Source organism: Dermacentor andersoni, chromosome 4 (assembly GCF_023375885.2).
Source record: "Dermacentor andersoni chromosome 4, qqDerAnde1_hic_scaffold, whole genome shotgun sequence".
Taxonomy (NCBI): domain Eukaryota; kingdom Metazoa; phylum Arthropoda; class Arachnida; order Ixodida; family Ixodidae; genus Dermacentor; species Dermacentor andersoni.
The window spans coordinates 173,313,571-173,337,603 of NC_092817.1; the positions used below are offsets into that span (position 1 = coordinate 173,313,571).

General features: G+C 48.2%; 1 protein-coding gene and 1 non-coding gene across 2 annotated transcripts in view; one reads left to right on the forward strand and one right to left on the reverse strand.

Moving 5' to 3' along the window:
* Positions 1 to 5,468: 5,468 nt before the first annotated feature.
* On the forward strand, positions 5,469 to 5,631 carry LOC126532563 (U1 spliceosomal RNA). Its single transcript, XR_007599823.2, has one exon. It is a non-coding gene; the product is annotated as a U1 spliceosomal RNA (small nuclear RNA).
* Positions 5,632 to 8,928: 3,297 nt separating this feature from the next.
* LOC126531945 (arginine kinase-like) overlaps positions 8,929 to 24,033 on the reverse strand; it is a 41,424-nt gene continuing 26,319 nt past the window's right edge. The window contains exons 6-9 of the mRNA XM_055070717.2: positions 22,753 to 22,976; positions 20,242 to 20,568; positions 12,264 to 12,468; positions 8,929 to 9,258 (exon numbers count right to left, since the gene is read on the reverse strand). Of these exons, the coding sequence (XP_054926692.1) occupies positions 9,116 to 9,258; positions 12,264 to 12,468; positions 20,242 to 20,568; positions 22,753 to 22,976 (899 nt within the window). The 3' untranslated portion in view covers positions 8,929 to 9,115. The remainder of the gene's footprint in view (positions 9,259 to 12,263; positions 12,469 to 20,241; positions 20,569 to 22,752; positions 22,977 to 24,033) is intronic.

The following is a 24,033-nucleotide window of genomic DNA, read 5'->3' on the forward strand; positions in this document are numbered from 1 at the left end:
TCCTGATGTACCACCAGGGTCCAAGAGCGGCGCCGTGGAGGAAGTCAGTGCCGGTGCACAGAGACGAGTGAATGCGGCGTTCTTCTCGACCAAGAAAAGAAAACCACTGCTCAAAAAAAGTATCTTTGGCCGCGTGGTACCCGTCGATGGTGACCAAAAACTCTGCGTCGCTGCACAGATCACGCCACGGTGCGATAGCTGCCAAGCCCGAAGGGGTTGTTCCCCGAGCCGGACCGCTTGTCTCAGTCTCCTCAACCGCTGCGCCCTCGCTACCCGCCAACTACTCCCGTGCTCTCGTTCTCTCTCGACGCCCTTTTATATTTTCTTGCGTCTGTGTTTTTTAACTTCTCTGGGTCTAGAGCGCGCAGGGTTCGGGCTCCGAGAGCGCATGCGCTTCTTCGATTCGTCGAGGTCGCGCTTATATAGCACGCTCGTGGGCGTCACCATCCCGCCGCCCATTGAGCAGACGACGACGGAAAGCACCGCCGGTCGTGTCGTCTGCTTCGGGACACCGCGTGACATCTTGACGTCGCAAGGTCGTGCCGTTGTGCAGACACCGCTTCTTCGTTTTGTCTGCTTCGCTATCCTGTAGAGGGCAGTCGATAGCTCTACCTACGTTAATCGATGGGGCGTTTCTGGCGGGGCCAGTCTTTGAGTCGTTCGAAGATATTAATGTTTACGCTTCACTCCGATTTTTGCATTGTCTGTATTAGTGCTTTACAAAAATTTTCACAAGCATTACTGTAATTTTATCTCTGTAGGATACATTTTCACTGTTTTTGTACATTCCACTTCAGCGAAAATTAGCCAGCCATGTTTTTAGCAGGTCTCTAAATGAGTAAGTTACGTAACTCGGTAATTCAAGTTTTCTGTTCTACACGTTGTTGACTTCAACGTTATATTTCCACTGACGGTGACTATGTAAGCACATGGAAGATGATAAATGTGATATGTATTGTGTTCTGACGACAGTGGACATTGATAAAATAACCAAGCCTGACAGAGCATTCTGATAAATTATTATGACCGCAAATGAGCGAACGCTTCTAGAGGCATCGTACTAAAGTTGCTCAATATGAAATTTCGTCATAGTACCACGTTTGGTCATTACTTGGTGTCAATCGCGATCTCATACAGAATAATAAACGTGCGCCATCGTGCAGAGTTGATTGAGGAAATAGCCGAACGTCAGCTTTTGTTTTCTAAATTTGGCCACTAACATGCAGCTGTGGAAATAGGCAGTCAAATCGACAACTGCATTGACAAACGAATGCAGCGTCATACAAAAGACGCTAGCACCATCAGCAGCATGTTCGTTTTCACTTGTTTCGCCAAGTCACATGCACGTGCGCTTGCAGCCACAATATGTATGTTGTAAGAGCTGTAGGTCGTAGGGAGGAACTTGGGAGGAACTAGGCGTACAGGGTTTATTTACAGATATTTACATTAGAACAAGAAATACATTTGACAGTCTAGCGTGGCTCCCAAATGGAGCCCGAAAGACGAAGCATACAGCATACGAGCACGAAGCTCCAAACACACTGCTTCTCGAGCACGAGTACACTGCTCACGAGAGCACCCTAGCAGCCGACGAACAGGTGCTTATAAACACTCCGTCCTTTTTGGAGGACCTGCCGTTTTGGAGGAGGAGGGCTCACACACACACACGTACGCACTGGTTTCACGGCCCCCATCGAGGTGAAACGGTCTTCGCAGAACTGTGCCTTGCCCAAAGGAGGCGCCTCTTATTTCCCGAGCTGACCCCCTCAGCGTAGCCGCCGTGGTTCTCCATTGTCTTGCGTCTTGAAAGGCGCGTGGGACGTTGCCGCCGGATACATTCCCTCGGGAACTCCCTCGCTTCCGAAAGACCGGGTCGGTGGTGGCGAGTTCACTAAGAGTAGATGGTCCGCCGATCGCCTTTAGCCATAGCGGCGCCGAGGGGGTGTAGACGTGGCACCTCGAGGTCCCTACGAAACGAGTCACTGCAGCGGGTGTTGAAGGCTTCCACGGTCTCTTCGGGGAAGCTCGCAACGCTCGCAGCTGGCTGAGAAAACGTTGCATGTCGGCACCTCTGCAGAACGTTCCTAACAGCTCCTCCATGGCACGGAAAATCTCGACTGGCCAGTGTTGACAACCGCGGGGCAGGAAGAGAACGGCTGGCGAGCAAGAAAATGGCTTTGCTCTCTGCAATCCCTGCGTACTTGGAATGGCTTAAACCATATTACAACAACCGGCATGGAAGAGTCGATCCCGGCAACACAATGCCAGTCAGCGTGCAAACGCCCGGAATCAGCTGTTTACCCACCAGGGTTCCTATCAAAATTTCCATGCAAGCCGCTCAACTGGGAACCCCAAATTCTGACCCCAAAATTTTGTGCCGCCAAAGCGAGCGTTTACGTTCCCCCTGAGCTTAACCAGATCTGACTGTCGTGCTGCACAAGAGCAAAGGTTTAACAGAACTAAACCGAATGCTCTCAACCACCAATACCCGAACATAACTTAAGTAGCCTAACTTCACGAACAGCCTGTTCTTACCGTATCGCAGTGGCGTACTTATCTCACGTACTGTTGCCACTGAACAGTCTGGCCAACTCCACAGGAACGTAATCACGATCGCGCTAGCTTTGTGGTCTCTATTCAGAACGCGTACTTGCGTCGTACGTAAGCATTTCATCACGCTTACTCACATTTGTTCCTTTAGTCCATACAGGACACGTACCTTAGACGAACAACTAAACTTGCGTAACTTACGCATTCCGCAGAACCCTTAAAAATGCGCCTTCTAACAACTAGTTCCACGCACGCTCACTAGAGAAGTCAGAATACGGCCGCCCTAAACACACACGAGCAACCCAGTCATAAACCTTCTGCTTCCTTCCGTCCGCACAGGGCACGCGCTAATGGAACTAAGAATGCTTTTCAGTGCAAATTACGCACTTACTGAAAACCTACGCGCTTAACATTAGAAAATTTAAAATCACTTATATAAAAAAAGAAGGTTAACTAATACACACACGCGTTACCATAGGCCTCTCACGGACTACCTTGACCTTCGGGTTACTCACAAGAAAAAGAAAGCCTATCTACTCATTAGTTAACACCTCGAGAAAGTAAAGTTTTACATAAAACGAATCTTTCAAATCTCGGAGCTTCTCAAACAAAACAAAGCTCACACCTTACTTAGTCAAAGAAATTCTAGCCTCAAATCGCGAAAATTTCCAAAATGCTCAAAAATAAAACAAGACAACACGCTTTACTTCTACGGAAGCTCTCTTGGCTTCCCGTTCCAAACGTTTTCGACTGACTCATACTTTTGAGCCGTACTCGAGGTGGTCGAGGTTCGAAAGCTATTCTGGCTATCCAGGATCAACAAAAGGACTGACACACTATCAACTCCTTCAAGACGTTACAGTCTCCTGTCAATTTACGTCCTGGCGCCCCGCTTTCATCACGAACTCGACTGACCGCGTCGCGACTCCCTACCACCTCGTCTCGTCTTGCCACCTTGCACTCCTTAGCACTACTGTTAAGAACGGCTCGCTGAAGTGCAAGTTTTGCCAGCCAGTTGCGACAGCGGCGTCAAACTTTTCCTGGAACGCCACCGCAACACTCTAGCCACGGCGTCACTAAGTCGACTGTGTGCGGGGAACAATACGCGCGTCCGCCACTCTGCGTCGCGGGATTGCCGAGATGAGTTCGACGAAGCAGGCTTTATGACTAAACACGCCACCGCCGACCTGGTCTGCCGCGAGCGGGGGAGTGCCCGAGGGAACGGGGTTGGATGCCCTTTCCCACGCGCTGTTCAAGACGCATGACAATGGGCACCTGGCGGCGCGCTGCGGGGGTCAGCTCGGGGAATAAAAGGCACCTTTCCTGACGTAAGCCCCGAGTTCGGCGAAGACCACCTGACCTCGGTTGAGGATCGTGAAACTGCGCTGAAGTGTGTGTGTGTAATCCCTCGTGCAGAGAGGCGACTCGTTTTCGATGACTCGTCGAACGTTTCCCGTTCCTTGGGATCGAGGGAGGACCGAGTGTTTATAAAGCGCTGTTGTGCGGCTGCTCGTGCGTACTTTCTCTCGCAGTCATGCTAGACTGATGAACTGCAACGTCCTTATGTAGATACTGTAAATAAACCCATATTCCTCGTTCTCGATGAGAAGCTGTCATTCCCTTCATCAACGCCCTCAGCGTGGATAAGTTGGACGAAGGCATGGGCCAGCTACCATCTAATTCATGCCCGACTCCACTCTTGACAACTGGTTACGAACGGTGGGATTGAGCCCCCAATCCTGACACTACATGCTACACCCCGAAAATAACGACGGAGCGACGAGGAACGTAACTGCCCCGTGTCCTTGGTCCGCATCCGCGCAGAACATGCTTCTCGGTCTCTTTTTGACTGGTGGCTCGAATGGGCCTGATGCGCACACATCGTCAACGACGACCGCGTCTTTCTTTTCCTCGCGCCCTGCCTTTTTGCGCCTGTCCCCGACTAGGTGAAAGAGGTCTAACTTGATAACTTTCGCTGGACATCTGTTAGTTAGGCTATCAAGAGAAGAACCACCTAACTCGAAGTTGGCTAACACCGAGCAGCAAGTAATTGCAAACGCCTCCACCATGGCGGGACTAAAACAAGTGTGAAACTTGCGAGACAGAGTTGACAACTGTACTGATTGTTCGTTGTATTGAAGGTCTGCTTTTTTTGGTAATTGCTTAAGGAAAGACAATCGATAAAGTATACCAGTCCATTTCTTCATATGCCTTGCATTGATAGGAGAAGGAGGAGGAAAAACTCAGAACTACATTAAAATGGGGCTAAACTGTCAGTTGACCGGGAGCCACTTGCGGTGACCAAAAGTACTTGGACCGTGGCGGCTGCCTCTTCCCGCTGCGTTACCCAGACTTGCACTTCTGGATGCGTGCTGAGCAGCGTTTGGGGAACTAAAATAAATGCGGAGAATTAGTTTTGACCTTCAACAAACATGTGGAATTTTTTCTGCTATATCTGTGGTGTTCAAAAAAAGAAAGAATGCTGATTGATTTCGCGTGGAATGACCCTGCTGTAAAGTGTCTGCTACTGCATCCCGAGCGTACCTTCGAAAGCGCCCGATAGGTGGTTATCTGTGGAACTTGTGCAGGCGGTGCTCTACGCGTACAAATAACTGCCGTGACCGCGAGCCCAGCAGCCCATCGCCATATCCACTAAGCGCGTAGCATGGCAGACAAATCTCCCACGCTCACTTTCTGACGTTTGCTAGCGTATTTTCTCACCTGCACTTAAAGCTGCAGAAAGTCAATTAAATTTAACTTAGAGGTTCGTGAACACGGACCATTTCTATCGAGAAAAATGACCCTAAGTGGCTGTCGCTACTTTGCCGCCTTCCCAGATTAACTTGCGATTGACTTGTCTACCTGCACCACATCCCATCGTTTCAGGCATGGCGCTGTTTTCCGACGCGGATCCCTTCATACTTACCTGGTGCTGGGTCGGCGGTGATCACCGAGGCCGCGGCCTCGTGCAGAGGCCTCACCATTGCACTGCGGTTGGCTGAAGCACGCCATCTTCCCCAAGGCGGGGCAGCTGGAGCATGCAATTTTTGGTAGTGGGGCTAGGCGTACGCGCCAGCCCTCTTTACGAAAATCAAAAGATATTAGGTTAGGAAAATGCCGCTACAGCTTCAACGCATGCAATGGCAGTTCGAAGTGAGCCGTTCGGAAGACATACGGGAACACGCTTCTGCAACGTGGCGCCACCTCGCGACGACAAGAAAAACTTGTGAAAAGCACACATTATTTCTGTTTTTAAAGTCGTTGCGCTTGAAAACCTATGAAAAACACGATGTAGCTTACATAAGAGGAAGCTTTAGCCCGGGCGCTCCTATCTAAATACATGTAAAAGGAGAATTCGTTTTTCTCAGCAACCACTGCGCCAAATTTGACGAGGTTTGTTGCACTTAAAAGAAAACTTAAACTGCAGTGACTGTTGGTTTTGAATTTCTGATTTACATTGTGAAATACTTATTAAAAATTCGCGAAAATTGCAAATTTTCACAAAACGAACCTAACAAGTTTGCAACTCTGTAACTCAGTAATGATAATAATATCACAATTCTGTAAATTGCTTCTATTTGTACATCTGAAAGGTCTGAAATCGATATGTTACACATTAATCTAAAAAAATTTTGCAATATGGAAATACACTTTTTGCAGAACCCTTGCACACAACGTAAACATTCACGTAAGATATAAAATGACATATTGAATTTGTCCGCTCTCGATGATCTACTGGGTACCGCTACAGAACCGCGATATCTGCTCTTGATGCAGAACTATTAATTTGTAAACCTTGTGCTTTTATATTTTCCAAAGTTTTGCATTTTGCAAGATCTTTCTAACGATATTCAGGCCCGTAATCGAAGCTTCCAACAGTCACTAGAACTTGAATATTTCTCCCAACTGCAACAAATTTCTTTAAAATCGGTTCAGGGGTTACTTCTGAAAAGCGTTTTTGCGTTTTACGTGTATTTGAATAGGCCGCATCGGAGTTCGGACCGAGCTAAAACTTGCTCGTAAGGCCGCAGGACAGCGTGTCTACGGTTTCTTGTGCGAAGGCAACCTTTCTGTCGGCTTTCCAAGCGTCCCGCTCCGCCGCCATCTTGTTTGGATAGATAAGTAGCCTGCATCGATACTGTCTTCGCAAAGCTGTCTACTTTAACGTCTTTATGAGAAGTGGAACGAGACCTAAGATGGCTGCTGACCGCTTAAGCGTCTACTCTGCCGTCTACGGCGAGTATTCTAACACAGCCGCAGTACGTGAAGGCCTAGAGATGATTTAGAGCTCCTGTGTTGCTTCAGCCTTTATTCAGATGGCGTGTGTTCATTGTAAATATCATCCTTGGCGCAGAGCTGCCGAAGAGCGAAGTTGGGAGCATAGACACGAGAGCAACCTCATAGAATGCGATGGAGGTCTGCTAGTTCTACTAGGGAGAGCACAAAATAGCCAGAGGAGTGGTTTGTGCATGAGTAAATTAAGGGAAATGGGAAGGTATTCGTTTGGAGTTGCCTCTAGACAATTTCCAGTTTTTTTAGTTGGTGTTTTATCTGCGGCGAGATATACGAGGCTAGCCAATCAACAATGTTGAGCGATTTCCTGATACCTTACCATGCGGTCCCGGATCGCCGACCCCGCCATCTCTGTCTCCCCATGCCTAACTCTGGTTGGTAGTGGGCCCTGGGCTCGGGAGGGGAAAGCTCGAGCATCGAGAAAGGAACTTTGCTCGAGCATGCTCGTGGGTGGCGTCGTTGCAGGGGAACAAGTAGTGGGCCGGCGCCGAGAGAATGTCGACGGTGCGGCGGTAACAGTTATGATTGAGGATTGAATTGACGACTGGGGAAATGCGTCCCCGCGCGAAATTTCGAACGGCGGTTTGGAATCGCTTGTGATGTAAGTATTGGTAGCGGTGTCTGTTGTGTCGTGCTGTCCTCTGGTGTCGTAGACCGCTCAGTTGGCCGGCTTCGGGGGCGACGCTACAGTATCTACGGCTATAGCAATAGCCGCTTCCTTCACCTCTTCTGCGTTAGAAGCCTTTAAACGATATTCCCGACGTAAGTTGACCTTCGTAACTGACGACGGCCACTGCGAACGCTAGGTGATCCGGGAACTCTGCTGCGTCAACGCACGCCCTTTCCCGATTGCATTTAGAACGAGTGTGTAAGGCTTGGGAGCGTTGTGTCGGGGCTTGAGTGATTGGCAGGATGAAATGTTAGAGGTTTGATTGTTTTCCACCAACCTATTCAGATGACGACTTTTGCGGGCAGAATTTGTCACAACACAAACGTTCTCATTTCAACACGCTATTGCTTTTCACCAATGCTGCACGCTTACATATGTAGCACGTTCACGTCTATCTGCGAGTTTGCGACGCTTGGATCAGCGTTGTATTGCGTTAAATGCAAGAATATTGTTCTCGCCTTGTATATTTCTCAAGTCTCATAATCTGTGTCATGATTGTTTCGAGTCAGAGTCACTTTCATTAGACACACTGGCCTCAACATAGTATACTACCTTTAGGGGCAAATCTCATGCTCCTCTATTTCTTCGTATTTCTCCCCTGCAATAATTGCTGTATGGCACTGCAGGTTTCGTGTAACAAATAAAAAATTGACTATCAGTCACTTTAGCGTACGCCAATCAGGGTAAAGACGAAAGCCTGCGAGCTCAACAGATATTTATTAAGTTACTTGACATTCTCATTCTAATGTCTTGTTACTTACTACTTATTTTTTCCCACCAAAGGTCGTGGGTTAAGTGCTTTAATTGAAGTTACCTTAATTAAATGTGCCTTAACTTTGCCCAAATTAACACCAAAGGTCGAGGGCGCGACTCTCACCAAATGTGGTGGGTACGAGTGGCTTAACTGTGCCTTAATTAACCTCGCCTTGAGACGAAATGTCGTGTTGGACTCACACATAAGCTCAAGGGTTCCACTCCCACTAAAGGTCGTGGGTTTGATTGCCTGAATTATTAACTCGATCTTAATTAACTATGCCTTCTTTGGAATGATGAGCAGCACCGGAGCCAGCTGTCGAAGAAGACGAGGACGAACGCGAGAGCGGTGGCACGAGCTCGAGGGCCAGTATGGGAATGCTGGCATGATGAGCGGCATCAGAGCCAGCTGTGGAAGTAGAAGAGCATGAACGCGCGAGGAGTGACAAGAGCGAGTCTCTGCACCGCACACCGCGTTTTGAGGGTCACTGTCTGATGAGGCATTTGAGGCATTAATAAGTAAACAGATATGTGAATAGATAAATGAATAAATAAAGAACGAAAATTACGTTGCCGAGGGGTTTATCTATCTTTCGCTGACAGCGCCAACAGGTGCGGGGAGGGAGAGATAATGCATTAACTCGCCAGTCAACGCAAGACAGTTGATAAACTTGGAATGAAGATTTAATTTTTGCCTTTGTCATTACTGACTCAAGGGCAGGCTTCGGCAGTGTCCAGTGAACTCATTTTTTTTCTCGGATGGCTCGCTTTAGGAAGTGAGGAATTTCAGCCTGATGCGCTCCACGCACATTCGTCGCCCGAAATTTAGCGCAGCACTGATGTGGGGGTCTAGGCATCCTTCTCGAGCTTGATGAGCTCGAGGATTCCTTCCTGCATGGTCCTGACGGCTTCGTACTCGGTGAGGCCCAGCCGGCGCTTGTTGGAGACGTCGTAGACGCCGCCTTCGCTCGCCGTGTGCTCTCCGCGGGTGCCTGTGGCAAGCAACGATGCTTAAGCATGCAGCAGCATATCGATTTACCTCTTTATACATCTCGTCAAACTTTAGCATGGGCCGCAGATGTGGTTTGGCTCAAATGTCACAGCCTTCGAGATCAGGCGTGAAGAGGTCTGAGGCCAAGCTCATAAGGCATCTTATTCCATTTCGTGAACAAAGTGCAACGGGCCTTTTATGAAACTAAAGCCCTAGAACCCGATGTTTGCACACGATTTCGGGATCTAAGCAGAATATTCAGGCTGTTGGCGCGAATTCATAAGGAAGGAAGGAGGGGAAAATGTAACTGTGGTTACTTCAATGAGTGCGCAGCAACTGGCATCGCTGAAACGATATTTTTTTTTGTTTTTCGAGTCCTTTATTTCCGCTCTCGTCGCATTTTTTTCAAGATTCCCCAGATACGCAAAACCTAAACGGACTTATTCATTCGCAACAGTTCTAGTCACTTGAAATTTGTTTTAAAGATATAGTCATTTTATGTACTTCACCGGTAATTACTTTGCATCACATTCCCGTAGCGTCACATATATCCCCGATAACATTGTGTGTATTTCAAGTGTGGAAGCTGTAAAAGAACGCAAGTGTAGGGTTTAAGATGTTTCTATACCTTCTGTTACTGCCATTTTCGTTTATGCTATGCCATTTGAGTCACGTGCGTCAGTAGTGCTACTCCTGTGTCGGTGAAAACTCTTTTATTTCAGAAACTTCGTACACCTTGCGAATTTCTCCGAAACTAATTTACTAATTTGCTGTCCTTGAGCTTAGAGTAGTCGATTGTTTAGTTCTCTCACCGCTACCTGCTGGCCTTCTGGTAATCTCATAGATATGGAACGGCGATGGCGCCGGAAAGGTGTTGGTTCACCGTGGCCAGGACAAATTTCACTTCACCTGCGAAGCCTTCTTCCTGAGCAACTCGCATTGGTTCCCTCTATAGCATTGTGCTTTCCCTAAATAGGTGCCACTTTTTGCCTTTTTTAAACTTCGCCTATGTTGCGAGTTTCCGCAGAATGGATTTGCTTAGTGAGGTTGAAGGCAGCTGCGCGTTAAGACGGGTTGCCAAACAATGCTTGTAACTTAGGCGTATGTTCATTTAAGACTCTGCAGACTCTGAAGCTTCGCTCAGTGTGCTAAAAACGCCCACCAGCAGGTGGTATGACTGAAAAAATGATTTGACATTTATTAGCCGAGTCAAATTAACAGCATATACACAATGGTCATCCGGATCTGTAGCATCAGGCTTGCATGCATTCATATGGAAACGATTAAGGATGTGCGAATAGCGATTTTTTGAGACCGAATCGAACACTAATCGAACAGAGGCAGAAGTGAATCGAATTGAATCCAATATCGAATAGTTTTCGAATAATGAATAGCGGTTGTCACGAATAATGTAAAACGATGTTAACATACCAGTATTCTTAAGGTTAGGAAGTTTCAGTCATTACATAGTACGCTATATGACGCGTTGTTTATGAGAAGCACAAACGGAGCAGTAAAGCACACAGGCTATTTATTCGCATTTCTGGGACACTGGTCCAGACAGGCTTCGGCACTCAAGGCCTTAAGGGCTTTGCTGAAGTTTTAAGGGACATGCGAATTGTGCGACCGTCTTTGAACGTTGTACCGCGTAGTATCGCGTTACTATGTGAATTTTCCGGTTTCCTTTTTTTCTTCTTCTTTCTCCTTTTATTCCCTTTACATCTTTCCCCAGCACAGTGTAGCCAGCCGGTACTTATACTGGCTAACCTCCCTGTCTTTCCTACCATTTTCTCTGTCTCTGTCTCTCTCTCTCTCTTCGCATGCACAGCGCTCTTCAGAGAGTGTGCATGTTAGCTGTACAGCCTGTGAATTATGGCTACCTAAGTGGCGTAGTGTGCTCCTCTGCGAAAGTCCTGATGTTTTGTGTCTATACCATGCCCGCGGGGGTGAAAATGTTCCGTTCTTTTCCCCAATTCTGTGTTCATTTGGACGCAGCTGAGGTTTCGCTATAGTTGAAATGTATTGAGAAAATTGGAAGACCGAATCAAGTCGGACACTATTTGATTCGTTATACGAAAGTTCCCAATATTCGAGCACCGCTAGAAAAGATACAAACAGGCATTGAAAAAAAAAAATATGTACGGCAACTCTTCTTGATGCTGGCAGAATATCTCTTGTATGCTACATTACGTTTCACCATAAAACATACTGCCGCGTGTAGTTATGTTTTCCGGTGACCCTCCATCACCGGCTGACAAATGTTAAACGTAATCGCCCAGCGCAATACACGGCTTGCTGCGTCTGAAGTTTCTCGAATGTTATTGTGGTTCTATCTGCTGTTTATGTTGTTGCTGAGCCTTGTGTAATCAGTTTGTGTGCGCGACGAGAATAGTGTTGCACATTCCGGAATTTACGCGAGCGCAAACGATTACGCTGGAAGCTTCATTGCGCTATGTATACGTAGCCGACGCGTCTGACCCGCAGATGAAATTTCGACGATCAACGACTGTGCTCGTGGCCTTCGATGCGCTTAAGTGTTGCTTGCTTTCCTGGGCGTAAGTTCGCTCAATTATGAGTTCGTTTATGTCACCCGCAGATCTGAGCATGCATCTTTCTCTCCCTTTCACTAAAACGTGACAACGCTAATTGTCAGTGTTTTGTGCGGCCCCTTGTAATAGTGCTTGAACATGACAAAAAGGGCTTCGTTCCTGTTTTACTTGAGCAGCAAGATTATTTCATTAAATGCAACCAACACTAGGTAGCCGGCGTTTCCCATATACATTGATTTAGCAGTGGCGGCGCGAAGTTGTTGAATTCGTAGCCTGGTGTACGTGTTCGAAACAGGTTGTACTACACAGGTTGTACTACACAAATATCATAGTTTTCTTGTTTATTTAAACGTGTATATGGACATTATTCGATATTTATTAGAGCGGAGCACCATATTGAAGTCATCAAAATTAATGGCGCGGCTCATTTTATAAATGGTATGCTCAAGTAACTTGCCTCGAATTTGCAATTCGTATTTGGACGCGATCTCTTCGAGCTTGGACATGTTGGATGACAGCTTGGGTATCTTGATGTGCACGCTGGCCCGAATGGTGGTGCCTAGATTAGTCGGGCAGAAGGTCAGGTACCCGAAGCGGTCATCTCGAGAGAAGGGCAGCTTCTTCTCAATGGCCCGGACGGCCTTCACAAGACGAGTGAATACCTGCGAGGTTCCAGAGCGTCAGTGCCTTATCGTGACTCATCAGCAGAGGAAAAGACCTTGTTAACGGGCAAGGCGAACTTACTGCAGCCCCAACGGTGGAAAGCCTAGCGAGATTTCGCCATCAATGGCCACAGTGGCCAATGGCGATATATGAAAAAAATTGCACCGTTTAAGGTAGAAAGTTTGGCTAGTTGGAATTTAGACAAGGACATCTTCAAGCACGTAAAAAAAAAGCCAGCAAAAAGACCAGAGAAAGGCACTCTACCTGTAAAGTTCTTTTTGTTCTGGGATTTTTTGCATATTTTAATGCGTTAGCCATCTTTGGGTACTTCACGCACTTTTCCGGAACTATCAATCTGTTTGTTTGCTTCTGTCTAGCCATTTTCCCATCTACCGGGGTCATTGGTCGTCAGTGATCAAATGGTTACCGCATCAGACTGCTTTGCTGAGATAACAGGGTTCGAACCCAACCATCGGACCAACTTGGGTCATGGAGTATGTGGCAACGTGAACATAGGTGCCGCTCCTCAACGAACCTGTTTCACCCTGACATGGGTCACTGTGGACGCGGGACTGCGTAGGTACTGCAGTTCGAAGAGACTCTTTGACGCCGACTGGATATGCATTGATGTGACGGCAAGTACTGCGTATGTGCTACTCGGTCTGTGCTGGTCTCCAATGGGACTCCTTGATAGCAACTTTTCACTGGATATGTGCCAATAGGTGCGTGCCGCTCTTCAATGAACGCCTTTGACGTCAACGTGGGTAACCAGCTATGGTTCTGTCCCGTGGAACACCATAATAATATTATTAAAACATTAATGTTAATAAATAATAATAAAAATGTAGGTATGTGTGCAGGTATGTATGGAATGTGAGTCGCTCTACAAGGACGAGAAATGTCTCTTAAGTTTCCACACTGAAGGGAAACAGACCCACGTCACAAGGGTTCCTCAAGGACAGCAACCCGGCGAATGAGCAGGCTGCGCCACAATTGCACTGCGTGTGTGTCGCTTTTCAATGAATGCCTTTTACGCCAACGCTTTTGCGAGCGGCTTCATGAATGCACTGGGCATGTGCCGCCTTTCGATGAACCTCTCGCCAACTTGGGCCACTGAGCATATTCCACTGGGTGGGTGGCGAGCGAGGCGTCGATTCTCAGCGTCCGCAGGCTACCGGCGCGCCACGCCGCTGGTCTCGGAGGCCTCGCGTGAACTTCTCGACAGGGCCACTAGATGGAGCACCGCGTCCAGAAAGACGTGCGAGGGAGGAATCCCGTTGCATCACGGCGCGTTTCTCAGCGATCGCGCGCGCCGGCGCGCCATGCATTTTGGACGCTCCCCGCAGGCTTTTCGGTGGCGGTGGCGCTAGATGGCGCCGAGCGTTCCTAGGGAGGCGCGAAAGAGGAATCACGATGCAGTACGCGCCTTAACTCATTTCGACAGTGGTAATACGTTGCGTCGCTATATCGATTCAACCATAAGGCATTAGCTCTGCAGTTGCTTGTTATTCTTCTGCACTTTCTTGCATTTTTTTCCTTACAGGTTGGAATAAGTTTTGGTACGAATTCTGCAGCAGCCGCATGCGCGTTCAAGCTTGCTTGCCTCTTAGAATTGGTGCCAAGCTTACTAGTTGTGCTGACACAGAGCAAATACTTGTGTATAAGAAATGGAAACAGTGGGTTCACAGAAAAGCTGCGTTGGTCGACATGGGGAATCCCTGGTTAAAGACGCCGAAATTTTCAGTTATTGACGGAAAACCTGTGACACAGATTACGGATAGCAAGATTGACATGGTACGCACAGCCTGAACAATGGGTCCGGCAAAACGGCTTAAAACGCCAGTGAAAATTTGTGCGTCTGGCTGCGGTTTCACCAAGAGGGTATCGGTGTCGTCTGAAATTTATTCCCCCGTCGTCAATGCGAAATTATTGTTTGAAAACATAACAGAGTTGACGACTGCTATGAAATGTCATGATTTACTTGGGAAATCGAAAATACCTCGCTTCTCTCTCGGTAACTGCTTCATTTTCCCGCGGATTCCAGTCTCATCACCGAGCGCCTCCTGTCCCATCGTATTCGCTGGATGCTAATGTGCAGACGCCAAGGACTATGGACAACTTATCCGAGTGGGACCGGTGTAGACATGTTCAAGCTTGATGAAACGTTGAGGGGCTGCCACTAATCATCAACGAGGACCACACCTCAGTAATCACTGCAGCAGGTGAAGTGGACCTAAAGCTCGGTTCCACATTGTGTGTCATGCTACTTCGAACTTAACTGAATACGTTCAAGCATGCAGCGGCGTGCCCGACCCAGTTCCCGTTCGCGGAGCATCGAACTTCTACGAACGCACGTTAGACACACCGGACGAAATCAGTCGTATGCTCAGCATGGCTTCCATCCCTAGTCATGTTCACCCCGTCGGTAACAAGGACAGGTGCAGAGCCAGGATGAAAGCCAGAACCCGGTTCTACGAGAAGTTAAAGAACACCGTCTACCTAGACGACGCTAGGGACATGGTCACTGGATAAAAAAAAAGGGTGAATAAATTTTGCAATGGGCCGAAATGATTTCGTTAATTCCCTCCAACGCAACGGTTCAGAGAAAAAAAATTGAGGAGGCAGTGGAACGCGATAACGTTCAAAGACCTCTTACTGCGTTTCATGCTTCCCCGCAACTGTAGCTTATGTAACCGTAAAGTTTACCGAGAAATACTGGCTGCGAACGCTAAGCACAAAGGCGAGCTTTCTGGTAGAAACGTAGCCTCTTGTCTCAGTCGGTCTCCTGTTATTGTTGCGCACTTTTAATCTTTCGGTCTTAGAAGAGCTAACATAAAGGACATGCGCTGTCGGTGTTTCTTTTCCATTACATTCGTTTGTGGGCTGCCATTCCCGAAATCCCGAGGAATAACCTTTAATGAATGAAAGACAAGGTTTGAGCAACTTTGGCGGTAGAGAAGTGGTTGGGTGTGCGTGGTTCAAAATTTGGTTCGAAATTCTTTTTGTCGAGGCGACGTCCGACGCTAGACGCCGACACCGGATTTTATTTGACAAGGGCTACTTAGGGCTAACGCGTTAAAATTTGGTGGACGCTTCGGATTTAAGAGCGGCACGCTATAGCATTCACAGCTCCCGGACTGCTTTTTACGCTTCCTGGCAACTGCTGCTTATGACCAGTATTGTTTACCGGGAAACCATGGGAAACGCCGGTGATTGACGCTATTCATGAAGGCGAGCATTCTGGTAGTGGGTCGGCCTGCCCGGGAACGAAGCGGCCGACGCCCTCGCGAAGCAAGCTCTCTCGACTCGCTTCCCCCTCGCCAGCTCCGTCACCCGTTTCGACGTGGCCAGGACGGCGATACTGCGCATCCTCCGCGCGCAGCACCCGGATCCGCGCGTTGCTGCAGGTACACCCCCTCGCCTCCTCCCCCGTGCGGGTCTCTCCTGCTGGGACCGCTCGTTTCTCCTTTGGCTGCGCGTCGGCTGCTACAACACGGCCGCCAGAATGCACAGACTGAACGGAAGAGGCAGCCCCGCGTGCTTGGATTGCGGCGAGGAGGAGACGCTTGAGCACCTTCTGCTCCGCTGCCCGGCCTTCGATGTTGAGCGCACTGCGCTATTTGCATCATACCGTCGTGTGGGACTGCCCTGTGACTCGGAGGGACCACTTCTCTTTCCGGCAGCCCACCCTTCCATTGTCAAGAAAGTGCTTCCTGCCCTACTTGACTTTTGCTGTGACACGCAGCTGAGAGCGCGGCTGTAAGCCCCGCATTGCTCCTTCACCCTTCTTATTTTTTCCGCGTTCTTTTCCCGCCTTCTTTTCCTTCTCTCCCTGATCTTTTTCTCCCCACTCCCCTTTCCCTGTGCAGTGCTGTTGAGGTGTCCTCCTCTGAGAGACAGTTACGGCACTGCCCTTCTCTCTTCATCTCCTTCAAAAGTAACTACACACACACACACACACACATTCTGGTAGATACGCGGCCTCTTGCGTGCGTCGATACCGGAGATCGTGCACAGGGGCGTGAAAAGATTACCCCATTTTGAGGTTTCTGTTATTGTTTCGCACATTTAATATTTCAGTCTGAGAAGGTTTAACATAAAAGGCATGCGCTGTGGGTGGTTTGTTTCAAGATGTTTATTTTTGGGCTGCCAATCTCAAGATTCCCAGGAATAACTACGTCAAGCATGTAAGACAAGGTATGAGCAACCTTAGTGATAGAATGGTGTGGCAATAATGTGGTTATGTGAGGCAATGTGAATTCCAATAAAGTACAATTGGAAGTCCAGCATCCGTCCGCATCTAACGTCTTAATGATGTGGTTAAATGGGGCAATGTGAATTCCAATAAAGTACAATTAAAGTCCAGCGTCCGTCCACGTCTGACGCCTTTAGCCTTGTGTAAGCGTCCTTTGTGCCTCGCTAGTACCCCCCATGTTTCAAGTGCAATATAACCCGCATATACCGCATGTTATAATAGCAAGGCGTGGCATATACGTGTACCTAAACATACAAGGCAATCTTCGCTCACGGGGCGCCAACGCCGGCGCCGGACGCCGACACCGGATTTTGTGCGACAGGAAGCCCTTAACGGTGTCGCGCTAAAAAATTCAACCGACTCGCGGTGAAAGCACTGTTCGGCTCGTACCAACATAGCAAACACACACGCACGCTAAATCTACAGTTATTAATGCATTCTTTGGCGAGTGCCTGTCACGCGAAAAGTGTGATGCCTTGTAGCTGCCCAATAATGTTTAATGTGCGAAGGCAAGACATTTAATCGTTATAATTGTGTGACTGTAGATGATTGGTATAGCTTTACAAGCGATAAGGAACAACTTGAACAAAAATATAAATACAAAAGATTAAGGCAATACCTATAGGGATACATATGCCTCTATAGAAGATGGATAGGGACGCTTATAATAAGGTAGGGCTAACTAAAACTGGGCGTTGGGCCAACTTGAAATTTGGGGGTGGGCCAACCTAAATTCAGGGGTGGTTCGACCTCAAATTCGGGGGTGAGTCAACAATTTGGCAGAGTGCGTTGTTGGGCAAGTTGGTTCATTGTATTTGGAAAGATTGGTTGCGCTTTGTAGACGGTAACAAGTAAGAAGCCTGTCCTGTCTTCTTACTTGTGACCGTCTACAAAGTGCAACCAATCTTTCCAAATGTACCTTAAATTTGGGGTTATGCTTATGCACAGTTAGACAACTCCAGCAGAGTTTCTGCAGTCCTTTTTAATGCACATAACGTCCACGTATTACTCAGTACACTTATCCTGGAGGCTTCTCTTCACAAGAAGCACGGCACAATTGTACAAACCACTAGCAAACAACGACGTGACAGGCCATGGCTGCGTCTTTGCAATATAGCTAACCAGATACATGCTGTACGACAAAAGGTTCTCCGTCTGCGTGCCGCCGCAACCGTAAGATTACGTCAAACAAATGTTCGGCGCCGCTAAGGACCGGCACCTGTCTTGGTGGCCTGACGCTTCGTTGGTTCCACTGGGGTCCCCAGCAAAATGGCGGAGCGACAGGCCACCAACACATGTGTTGGCACTTGCGGCGGGGTTCGACGTAATCGAACATTTGTTAGACACGCCGCCCGCGCTCATTCGAGCACCTCTCCTTCTTACAAGATGACCGTATCCGCCCCTGTCCCCTCTGTTCTCGCGTAGTCCCGCATTCTGATTGGCTTGCGACAAGCTATGTTTTTTTTCTGGCGATGAAAATTGATCTCGGACCAATGGGCGCGACGATGCCTCTTTTTTCTGTCGCACGACGTCGCGTGACGTCGATTTTCCGGTCACCGATGTTGTCGCCGACCGCAAATTTTCCGATGTGAACGGAGCATGGAGAAGGTGAGCGCATCGCTGGAGAATGGCGCCGTGTCTGACGCCGAGGAGGCCACCGTTGCTCTAGCGGTTCCCCAAGGCAACAGGTCTGGGAGTTCGCCAGTAATTATCGCAGAATCTCCGACGCCTGCTGGTGATTCCCCAACCGTAAGGTAGGCAGGAAGGCAGCCTGTGTCTTAGAGGACGGTGGCGAAAGTAAAGAAGTAGTAAAGACGGTGGTGGAAGTAAAGCTACAAATATGTCGATGTCCATGTCTACTTACTTACAATAAGATACATCCAACCATACACAAACACACTTGTCCCTGGTGCTGTCAGAAACCAACTTTATAACACACAACGTGGGGGATGCAAGGATATGAAGGTGCTGCCCATCATGCATAACGCCACGCCGGAGCAATGGGAGGCTGCCTTGTCTAGCTGGGAACCGGAAGACTAGATTTGGCTGGTGGAACGCGCCAGACGGGCAGCTAAGTCCGTGTGAGTCCTGTATCCGCAGGCGCTATGGAGCAAATAAAGCATATTCTATCGCTCCAACGCTATTGAACGGTGTGAAGACAGGACTCCTCTAGGTGTAGCACTTTTTAAAAGGGGCTAAGACCTCGTAAAATGATTTGCACAAGGTTTTTACGAATTTTGATTTTTTTACGCGCGAAAACAACGATCTGATTATGAGGCATGACGTAGGGGGGCTGCCAATTATGTTTGAAGGTGCACCCGATGCTGGGTACGCGGCTATTTTTGCGTTCCGCCGCCATTGGAATGCGGCTGCCACGGGCGGGATAGCTCAGCAGTGCAACGCAATAGCTACTGAACTGTCGCGGAGAGCCCAACGGAGTTTAATATAAACGCTTTGAAGAAATCAGTGCTGTAACCAAGAAGTTCTGTCACTGTGCAGGTTGGCGAAAGACAACGCATTTTTTCGGCGCTTGTCACCAAGGAGTGGCCAAAATGCAGTATCACTAGCCATTGTATTTCAATATCACGGAAAAGTTGTCAACAGCACGTTTAACAAAACTTATTAGTTTGTACAGGTTCAAGACACGGATTGAGAAAAGTTTAGGAACGTTTGTCCTGATACGACTGTAAATAGCTAAAAAATGTTGTGGATTTATTTTAAAAATGAATACACACGTCCTTTACTGAGATGAGTTGTTTTCGAGTGAGCCCGAGGTTCTCTATTTCATTCATTTTCAAAGCTCCGTGAATTTTAGCCATGTAGCCCTATTTTGTCCTCCATCTGGCATCTGAATTCCAGTTAAATTGGAAATATCTTGCTGAGTTTTGATAGCGAAGGCACTAAACGTAGAAATGAGTAAATATCCTCTCCTTATTAGGAGTATTAATCATATTTATCGATATATTGAGCACGTCCTCTAAAGCTTTACAGGTAGCTTGGAAGCAGGCTTCTACCTCGGGATTCATTTTCAATTGCCTATATGTTCGAAAAGAAAGCTATGCGGGAGGGAAGACACAATCAGAGTGGTAGAGGATTAGATGGCGTGACAAAATTGGACAAATAGCAAACACAGGATTCGGTCAGGCGTGGCTCGCTCTCGTCTTCAACGCGGAAGATGCGTGTTTGTGCTGCCTATTCACAGTCGCTGGTTGGAGGCATCCAGTTCTCAGCTTGCGTCTTCAAAGCAAGCGATTGTAGGTTTGTGCATCTTTAGGCTTTAGACGTTAGGCGATGCTTGAATGTGAAATTGTAGTGCGAATTCGATCAAATTACACGGCCGGTCTGTTTCATCCAGATTTCATAAACGGACGGAAATCAGCACACGCGGGATTGCTTCGTTATCTGTGTCGCATCGGTGCGCGCAAATCAGTGGAAGATTTGGCTGAGCTTGCTTCATGCTGACTGCACTCGAGCGAGAAGTGCAGCAAGGCAAAAAAGAACACAAGGCACAACATACATCCCTGATGTTGCCGCCCTTCTGCATGGAGATGATGCGCAGGTGGTCCTCCTCGTTGCACCACACCAGGAAGGTCTTGGCGTCGTTGTGGAAGATGCCTCGACCGGTGGGCCAGAAGCGGCACGAGTTGGCCGCCTGCAGGAAGCGGTCGCCCTCCTTGAAGAGAAAGTGGTCGTCGATGAGCTGCTGCTGAACCTTCTTGTCCATGCCTGTGAGAGGGTAGTACGTGCCGCTCAGCTCGCCCTCCAGGGACCTGAGTGTCGACACTACCCTCTTCTCCATTTCTCTGTACTGAGACTCGGTCAGGCAAGGGTTGAACGGATAGCCCTGCGAAAGGTCCACATGAAAGAAAAGTGCATTAACACGCCCATCTGCCAAACAAGGGCAGGTGATCGCGTTTCCGCAATGTCGGATGATACTATACAGGGGAATAACGTTTCCTTCGAACTTTAATGCTGGTGCAAGGGACCTTTCGTGGTCACTGTTCTTTCCGCCTGTAATAGTACACAAGCAAAATCAGCGCCGTAGTGTTTACGCAATGTATAACATTATCGCTATTCATATTGGAACAAAGCGCCTTAGACACTGTCGCAGCAGTCCCAGCTATAATGACAGTGATCTGTGCGCTCGGGGCTGCGTTACGGCGATTTGTAATCGCGTTTCTGAGAAAAGAGAAGGTTCGTTCTGACAAAATTTTTCGCGAACTACATGCACAGAGTTGCGATCAGACTGCCGCAAACGCGCAAGTTTCAAAGGGGATATGTGAGTCTAGAGTGGTTGCCGGCTTTTGCCTTTGGGGAGCGTGCAATCATCCGTTCTTGTTAGCAGATGGCACGTGGTTGTTAGAGCTGGCACCTACTATCTGCATTCCTATGAAGCGCATTGTCATAGCTTCAGCTCGCCCTTGCTGCTAGAGCGCCAATAATTTGATAGCCCTTTACGACGCAGTACGCACGGTTTTAACAGCTAAATACGGGAGGCGGTGCCGCAAGTTTTTCGGAAATATTTCGCCCTCGAAATCGCCGTGACCAGTAGGCGCCGCTGCAGGGAGTCCACCGCTGGTTAAGTCAAAATGTGACACTCACTTTAGCATCTGCTAAAGAGGATGACGCCAAAAGCCTGCCTGCTAACGAGGCATTCATTATGTTACTTCATATTTTTATTCTAATGCATTGTTCTATGTTTTCTTTTATTATTTATTCTTATTCTTATTTTCTCCCACCAAAGGTCGCGGGCTCGAGTGCCTTAATTACGTATACCTTAATTAACTGGACGGAAATTCACTTCGCTCTCATTAACACCAAAGTTCGCGGTTTCGACTCCCACCAAAGGTCGTAGTTTCGAGTGCCTTAACTCGATCTTAATTATTTGTCTCTAATTCACTTCGCCTTTATAACACCGAAGGTGGTTTCGACTGTCGACCTTCATGATGTCACTTGCAATGCAACATGGAAATATGGGCTGTTCGCCCATCTGTCCAAGTGGGTTCAACTACCACCAAAAGTCGTGGGTACGAGTGCTTTAAGGAGTTATATCTTAACTTTAACTTAATTACCTTTGCCTTAACACCCCAGATCGTGTGTTGGACTCAAACCAAAGGTCGGGGGCTAGAAGTCCTTAATTAGCTGTATCTTAACTGTCCCTTAAATAACATTGCTTTAATTTGCACTAAAGGTCGTGGGTTACGAGTGCCTCAGCTACATCTTAATGAAGTTGACCTTAATTCGCTTCGCCATAACTAACACCAAAGGTCGTGAGTTCGACTCCCACCAAAGGTCTAGGGTTCGACCCGAAATTTTTGAGCCATTGAATTTTGGTGCCACAAAACCGGATGGCGCAACGCCGGACGGTCAAAGTTGCGTCCCATGTGCCGTCGAAGGCTTTCGCCCTAACACATAACTCTGATTCCCCTGTATTCAAACCCCACCTGATCCCGCTCGAGAGCAGAGTGCAAATAAACTTTCACTTGAATGGCAAAACGCGATCTGAATAGACCTGCGTGATTCCATAGCGAAGCTTTCCCTGTTCCCCCACGTTACGGGTACTGTCCCATGGAACAGACAACCTGGGCTTCGGAGGATGTACCCGAACAGATCACAACTTTGGCCACTGGGTATGCGCCGCTCTCTACGTGCCCGAATAGATAACTACTTGAGCCACCTTGTATGTGCATTGCGTGTATGCGAGTGACTGTGTGCCCATCATTTCCCAATGAACTAGCATTGTTACCTGTCTCTTTGATGCACAACGGGTACAGATACCTTCAATGCATTTAGATCGGTTTTGCTTCTCTCTGCATTCAACTCTCAGCAGTCTTCGCCGTACAAGCGCGTTACATCGCCTCTGTCCTCGTGACGCAGGCATCTACAGGCCACAAGGCTGCACTCATGTCACCCACCAGCTGATATACCTTGCAAACTTAAGCAAGCTTATAATCATTTAAATTACAAACTTTGTGCGTGAAATCTGCGTATGTCAGAGCCGAAACACGAAGAGATGGGTGTCACCCACTTCGAGAGAACGGGCGCATCGAATGCGAGTGGACACTACGAAGTCATTGGTCGGGTCGACGTTCCTGAGCGTGCTCAGGTCGCCGAAATTTGTGGGCGGATGCCGGTCGGTGGGCCTGAACTTGTGGTAGTCCTCAATGACCGGATCGAACAGGTCGGCGAACACGCGGTAGGACTCGGCGTCTGGTGCGTACACGCCCACGCCGCTGTCGAGGTTCTCCACACCTGCGACGAGTCGAACAAACTGCATCAATTTCATGGAACACTACAAAGAAATGTCAAGAGGCTTCTATAGTGCCACGTATACACCAATGTACTTATGTGGTACATTGTACCCCCCCCCCCCCCCCCCCATTCTACATTATAGGTAAATAAATTTCTTGTGGCTTACGGACTGGCTGACTGAGCAAACTAAGAACCAAACAGGTCGGTTGTGCTGCGAGCGATGGATCTGTGGCAAACTTTCGTTGTTCTGGAGCGTCGCAGGTTTTAGAAATTAGCCAGTAGTGTGTGGGGGGGGGGGTAGGGCTTATGATATGAGAAAGAGTAGTAGGAAACAATGGAGTAAATCAAGTGAAAGGACGTACAAATAAAATTGCTGTGCTTTTTACTGTGCTTGCTGGTTCCACAGTTACTGGTAACCCGGACTACGAACGTGACTCTCAATGGATCAAATCCAAACTCCAACCGACCTCAACTGCGCTCCTACTACCTCTGCAACCGGTCAGGTACCTTGTACAGGTGTTATAGAAACTGCAGCTACAATTACGCTACCACAGCTATGGCTCGCCGATCCCATGTTATGGTTCGTACAAGCTGAGAACAAGTTCCGCAGTCATCGCGTCATGTCGAAGTTTCGGAAATATGACTCCAGCTTGAAGCTTTGACGCTACAAGCCATGGCCGAGATACGCGGCATCCTCGTCCAGCCACATCCGGAAATGACATATACGACAATCAAAGAGGCTCTTCGCCGTCTCGTCCCGCCTGCTCATCGGCGTATTCAGCAGCTCCCGAACAACAAAGAGCTCGGTGACAGACGTCCAACTCAGTTTCTACGTCACCTGCAACACCTCACTGGTGGCCAACTAGACTCCCTGGATACGGCCGTATTACGTGAGTTGTTTCTACAACGTGTTCCAGCCAACGTCTCTCGTCACAGCCAGCTCTCGTCACAGCTAACTATAAGCTCTTGTCGGAACTCGCCGAACGGGCTGACAATATTATGGATGTCACTGCTACAGTCATAAATGCTGTTTGTAGCTCTCCACTACCTGAAGTGT